Source organism: Dromaius novaehollandiae, chromosome 29 (assembly GCF_036370855.1).
Source record: "Dromaius novaehollandiae isolate bDroNov1 chromosome 29, bDroNov1.hap1, whole genome shotgun sequence".
Taxonomy (NCBI): domain Eukaryota; kingdom Metazoa; phylum Chordata; class Aves; order Casuariiformes; family Dromaiidae; genus Dromaius; species Dromaius novaehollandiae.
The window spans coordinates 1,529,598-1,535,597 of NC_088126.1; the positions used below are offsets into that span (position 1 = coordinate 1,529,598).

At 71.8% G+C, this 6,000-nt stretch overlaps 1 protein-coding gene across 1 annotated transcript; it reads left to right on the plus strand.

Moving 5' to 3' along the window:
- The first annotated feature begins 2,800 nt into the window (after positions 1-2,800).
- On the plus strand, positions 2,801-5,621 carry CRABP2 (cellular retinoic acid binding protein 2). Its single transcript, XM_064498916.1, has 4 exons — positions 2,801-2,976; positions 4,287-4,465; positions 4,930-5,046; positions 5,231-5,621. The coding sequence occupies exons 1-4, from the start codon at positions 2,907-2,909 to the stop codon at positions 5,279-5,281; spliced, it is 417 nt and encodes a 138-aa protein (XP_064354986.1). The 5' UTR covers positions 2,801-2,906; the 3' UTR covers positions 5,282-5,621.
- Positions 5,622-6,000: the final 379 nt, after the last annotated feature.

Below are 6,000 nucleotides of genomic sequence, written 5' to 3' on the forward strand. Positions count from 1 at the left end.
GCTCCCATCCCCGCTGCCTGCCGAGGGCCGGGATGGCCATGCAGACCGGGATGTCCACGTGGACTGGGATGTCCATGCAGACCGGGATGTCCATGTGGACCGGGATGTCCATGTGGACTGGGATGTCCATGCGGACCGGGATGTCCATGCGGGCCGGGATGTCCACGCGGACCGGGATGTCCATGCAGACCGGGATGTCCATGCGGACCGGGATGTCCATGCGGGCCGGGATGTCCACGCGGACCGGGATGTCCATGTGGACTGGGATGTCCATGCGGACTGGGATGTCCATGCGGACGGGATGTTCATGTGGACCGGGATGTCCACGCGGACCGGGATGTTCCTGTGGACCGGGACACCCGCTCCATGTTTCTGTGGCTTGCGAGGATTCCCCCTGGCGCGGGAATGCTGGGGCAGGAGGGGAGCGGAGCGGCATGGCGAGCCGGCCCGGGCCGCCGCCAGCTGTTTCCCGAGGCCAATCCAGCTGTTCCGCGCGGGGCCGTGGCCGGGAGATGCTGCTCCTTGCCGATTGCCTCCTCGTCTCCAGATTAATCCGTGCCTAAGCGCTGCGGCCTTGCCGGTGTCGGCGGGCTCTTTGGGTTTGTTTGAAGCCGGGAGCTGGAATGTTTGTCTCGGAAAGAGCTGCCCGCCCCAGGGCTTTCCAGGGACGGGAAGGAGGGAGAGCAGGGGAGGGCTGAGAAGAATGAAAAAAAGGATTTATCCGCCCTTCCCAGCAGAATTCCTTCCAGATGTGGGGCTGCCGGGGGCTCTTTCTCTCTCCCTCGAAAGCTGTTATTAATAACCCCACTGGATTTCCGCCCGGCGCCAGGTCGCTCTGTCCTGACCCGGCCGGGCCGCGGGGTCCGGGCTCGGTGGCCGTGGGGCCGAGCTGGGGCGATGTGGGGCAGGTCCCTGGGCTCTGCCCCCACCAGCAGCCCCAGAGGGGCTCTGCTCCGGCCGGCCCTGGCGCTCGCTTTGGATGTAACCCACTGGAAACGTGGCGTTTCCCCCAAAATGGGGGCGAACGGCGCTGGGCTGGGGGCCGTCAGCTGCGGCCAGCCTGGACGCCGCAGCAAGCCACCGTTTTGCCCCTTTCCCTGGCTTTTTATCTCCTCCTTGCACCAGGGCTGCTGCTTTCCCCCCCTTCCCAAACCCGCTGGCTCTGCAGCACCTTTCCGTGCACTTTCCCCCCTACCCCGGCGCGCTCCCTCCCCGGCGCTGGAGGAAAGGCCACGTCCGCCCTCCTCCTCATCAGTCCTGTTCGTCCGGGGATTAGGAACTCGCTGCAAGCCAGGACTTGGCTCACGAAAAGCGCAGTGCTGAGATTTGGGGATGGGGGGATGTGGCCGGGAGGCGGGAGGCGGGGGGAGCCGGCGCTCCCCCCGGCAGAGGGATTTCCGCGGAGCCAGCGCGGGGAGGGGGCAGGAGGGCAGCGTCCCCGGGCGCTCGGAAGATGCTTTTCAAGCTGCAAACAACACGCTCCTCAATATTATTGTTATTTTTAAGACATGAGTTGTGCAGGCGGGAGGTCTCCAGCGCCGAGGAATTGCATGGTTTATTCCCGTTGCTTTTTGCAGCAGGAAAGGCCCTGTTCCCCCTTGCAGGGCGTGGAGCGGCCCGGACCAGGGCAGGGAGGACCCCGGATCCGGACAGCCCCACGGGAATTTGGTGGTCCCCAGCGCGGCTGGGCAGGAGAGCAGCGAGCAGAGCCTGCTCCAGAGCTGCGGCCGTGCCCGTGCCTCAGTTTCCCCTCTCCGTAACACGAAGGCAGCGAAGCGCAGCCCGGCCGGTCTTGCACGAGCCCCTCGCGCTGTCCCGCGGCACAGCCCATCCCGCACGCCGTGTTTTGCTGGAGAGAGAAAACCCCAGAAAATAATTCATCACACTTTAACCAGGCCCAATTTATCAGGGGTTTAATCTAGCGTTAGTGGTTAATCTTCTTGCTTTCCCCAGGCCCGGAGCCAAAGCAAACTCCGCGCAGCGCGGCGAGGGCTTGGGGCTATTTTAGAGGGACGATGTCGGGGCTAACGGGCTGCGGGGAGCCTCCGTCGCGGTTTATCCGCCCCTTCTCGTGGGCTGCCGGCGTGGGAGCCTGTGCAGCCCCGGTCTCCAGGTCTCCGGGGCTTCGCCGCTTCGGTCGGGCCGTGGCCGCAGCCCCCCGGACGGCGTCCTGGCTCGCGCAGGGGCCCCCGGCTCTGGTCCCCCGGCTCCCCGGAGGCGCCCACGGGTGCACGCACACGCACGAAAATTGCAGGTGTGCACGTTAAGGCACGGCCGCACACGCGTGTGCACGCACATGCACGCACCGACTCCTGCATAAAAGTGCATATACCGCGTGTGTGCATGTGTGCACATAGGCGCACGTGCCTGAATGCACACGTGTGCCCGAATACACGCACTTCCACGCGTGTGCACGTGGCATCCCTAGACGCGCCCGGACGCGGTGCACCGGTGCCGGGGGTCTCCTGCCCTGCGGCATCCCGGGGGGGTCCCCCCGGCCGGGCCGCCCCGCGCGGGGCTCCGGGGAGCCGGAGCGGGCGCCGGGGGTGCGGGGAGCCGCGGGCCGGGCGGGGTCGCGGGAAGGCGGCCAGGCAGCCGCCGCCGCCGCCGCTGCTCTTGCAAAACCCCCAGGTGAGCGAGCGACACCCCGGGCTGCCGCCGCCAGCGCGGGGCCGGGGCCGGGGCCGCGGCCGGGGGGGCCGGAGGGGGTGGGACCAGCCCGGCCATAAAATGCCGCATCCAGGGCCGGGGCCGGGAGCAGCGCGGCCGCGGGCGAGCGAGCGGGGAGCCACCGCGACCGCGGCGAGGCGGAGGCGAGCGGGAGCCGCAGCGGGGCCCCCCCGCGCCCCCTTCCCCCCCCGCGCCCCCCCCCCCCCCCCGCGCCGTCGGGGCCCGCAGCCGCCGCGATGCCCAACTTCTCCGGCAACTGGAAAATGCGCAGCTCGGAAAACTTCGAGGAGCTGCTGAAAGCCCTGGGTGAGTGGGACCCCCCGGGGCTCCCCCCCCCGGCCCTGCGCCGGCACCCCCGGGGGGGTTTGGGGGGTCCGGATGCGCCCCCGTGTGCGCCCCCCCCCCCCCCGCACGCTGCCGAGCCGGCGGGTGTCGCATCCCCGCTGGGGAAACTGAGGCACGGCGGGGGGGGCTGGGGGGGCTGGGCGCCCCTGTGCAGACGTCGCCCCCAAATGCACCGAGCGGCGCTGAGACCCGCTGCGGGGGGGCCCCGGGCGCCCCCAAAACGCCGCCCCGGCCGCGGCGGGATGCTCGGGCCGGGTGAGCCCCGAGAGCGTGGCCGGAGCATCGCCCCGGGGGCGGCGGCGGCGCCGGGGTCCCCCCCGTCCTGGCGGGACCGCGCTCGCCCCCCCCGCCCGACCCCCCCCCCCCCCCCCCCCGCGAGCCGCCGAGCCGGTGGAGCAGAATATTTTCCAGGTTAGGGGCTGCGTGACGAAAACCTCCGCGTAATTATCGCTTTCTTGGGTTTCACTGCCTCCCCCCCGGCCCCCCCGCGCCCCCTCTCCCCTCCCTCTCCCCCACCTCGAATCACCGGCGGCGAAACCGGCTCGGAGAAACCTCGGCAGGAAAATAAATCTGCCACCCGGCAGCGCAGAGCTCGGCCTTTCCCACGGAGCCGGGGGGGCTCCCGCCCGGGCCGGCCCCCGTTTCACCGCCCCGGGGCCAGACGGTGCCCCCGGCACCCCGGGGGCGGGGAGGCACCAGCCCGGGCGGGGAGGAGCAGCGGGGTCCTGGCCGGGGGCTGCCCGGGGGGGTCGCGCTGCGCCGGGGCCGCGGGAACAATGTTCCCAAAGAGCAGCGCGCCGGGGCTCGGGGCCGTGACGGATGCGCTGCCCCGGGGACAAAGCCACCGGCTGCCCCCAATGCTGGGGCCAACCCCGCCGGGGGGGGGGGGGGCAGCAGGGCCTCGCACCTCGCCACCGCCCCGTCACCCCCCGTCCCTCCCCCCGGCAGCCACGTGCCCCCACCACGGCGCAACGAGGGCCAGATGTGGCCCAGATGTGGCCGTGTCCTGCCTCAGCGGCCAGAAGCGCAGCAGCATCTGGAGCGGAGGCAGCCGCAGGCTGTGCAATGCAAAGAAACGCTGCCGCGGTCCCGGGGGAGAGGGGGTTACTCCCCCCCTCCCGCCGCCCGGAGAGTCACTTAACCTCCCCGGCTCCGGGTCACGGGAGGGGGGGGCAGGCCAGGCCCCTCCGCAGCTGCAGACCGGCGGCCGCACGTGGCCTCGCGCCGGGGGTGGCCCGGGGCCGTCACACCGCCGTCCCCCCCCCCCGCAGGCGTCAACATGATGCTGCGGAAGATCGCGGTGGCGGCGGCCTCCAAGCCGGCCGTGGAGATCAAGCAGGACGGGGAGAGCTTCTACATCAAGACCTCGACCACGGTGCGCACCACCGAGATCAGCTTCAGGATCGGCGAGGAGTTCGAGGAGCAGACGGTGGACGGGAGGCCCTGCAAGGTGGGGGGGGGGCCGCTGCCGGCGCTGCCTTCCCGCGGGGCCGATCCTGACCCGGTGCAGGGCGCCGTGCAAAGGGCAGGTGCTGCACACGCGTGCACGCAGACACGCACACGCTTGCACACGCGTGCCCGCATACAAGCGTGTGCCTGCACACGTGCACGGTGCATGCAACCCCCCCAACGCACTCTGCCTTGCAGGAAGACCCCTTCCTTTGCCCCTTTGCAAGAGGGTCCCTTCCGTCCTGCGCCTCCCGGGCGCCTTCCCGGCCCCCCCGGCCCTGTCACACCCCCCCCAGGTGACAGATGAGCCCGGGCAACTGTCAGGGCCGCGACGGCGGCTGACAAATGGCCCCGTGCATCTGGTGGCGGGGGCGCGGGGCGGTGATGGATGGCCCTGGCTGGCGGGGACGTGGGGCTGCTGCCCCCCCCCACCCCAGCACCGCCCTCCCCCCCCCCCCCCCACAGAGCCTGGCCCGGTGGGAGAGCGAGAACAAGATGGTCTGCGAGCAGCGGCTGCTGAAGGGCGACGGGCCCAGGACGGGCTGGTCGCGGGAGATGACCAACGACGGGGAGCTCATCCTGGTGAGCCGGGGTCTGCGCCGCTCGCCGTGCGGGCGGTGGAACTGGGGGGTCGGGGCAAGGAGCGACCCCCCCGCTCCGGGGATGCTGGAGGCCTGGAGCATCCCGGCCTGGTGCATTGTGGGAAACTCCGGGCCGGCATCGCTTGGGGCCACGCCGTGACCCCCCGCTCCCTTCCTCCCTGCAGACCATGACTGCCGACGACGTCGTCTGCACGAGGGTGTACGTCCGGGAGTGACGGCGCCGACCCCCGGCGAGACCCCCCCCTTCACCCCGCCCCCCCCCCCACCCCCCCGGCGAGGCGGAGGGTGCCGCCGGCCCTGCGAGCGCTCGCCCCCGGCCCCCCTCCCGTTCGATTTTACACCACGTTTTGCCAGGCCCCATGGAAGGAGCCCCCCCGCTCCGCACTTCCCGCTCACGCGCCCCCTCCCCGGTATTTATTTGCTAATATTTTATTGCAACACCAAACAGCTCCAGCGCGGCGGCACCACCAGGGCTCGGCAGCCCCGAACCCCCCCCGGGAACACCCCCCCTGCCTCCCTCCTCGCCCCCTTTTTAATAAAAGCTTCCGGAGCCCCCGCGGCGGCCGTGTCCCTGGCGGGGGGAGGAACCCGCGAGCACTGGGCCGGGCGCGAGCCGGGAGCGGGACCCTCGCGAGGGGGGTGCTGGGGGACGGACCCCCCCCCGGCGTCGCGGTGCCGGCTCCCGCGCTCGGCGTTGCGCAAAGGGCCGCGGGCGAGGGCGTCCCGGCGCGTCCCGGCCGTGGGAACCGCCGGCCCCGGGGCAGGGAGGGCCGGTGGGGTGAGCGGGGCCGCGCGGGGCGCCGGGCTCCCGTTTCGGGGGGGGCCCTGCCCGGGGCTGCCCCCTTCCCGGGGCGGGAGGTGGGGGACTGGGCGGGCTGCTCCAAGCGGGGGGATTAAACCGAACTGGCCCACGGGGTCGGCTGCCCGGCGCAGG

Coding starts and splice junctions, on each gene's coding strand:
- CRABP2 (XM_064498916.1), top strand. CDS start 2,907: ATGCCCAACTTCTCCGGCAACTGGAAAATGCGCAGCTCGGAAAACTTC. Junction 4,466..4,929: donor TGGACGGGAGGCCCTGCAAG/GTGGGGGGGGGG, acceptor CCCCCCCCACAG/AGCCTGGCCCGGTGGGAGAG. Junction 5,047..5,230: donor ACGACGGGGAGCTCATCCTG/GTGAGCCGGGGT, acceptor TCCTCCCTGCAG/ACCATGACTGCCGACGACGT.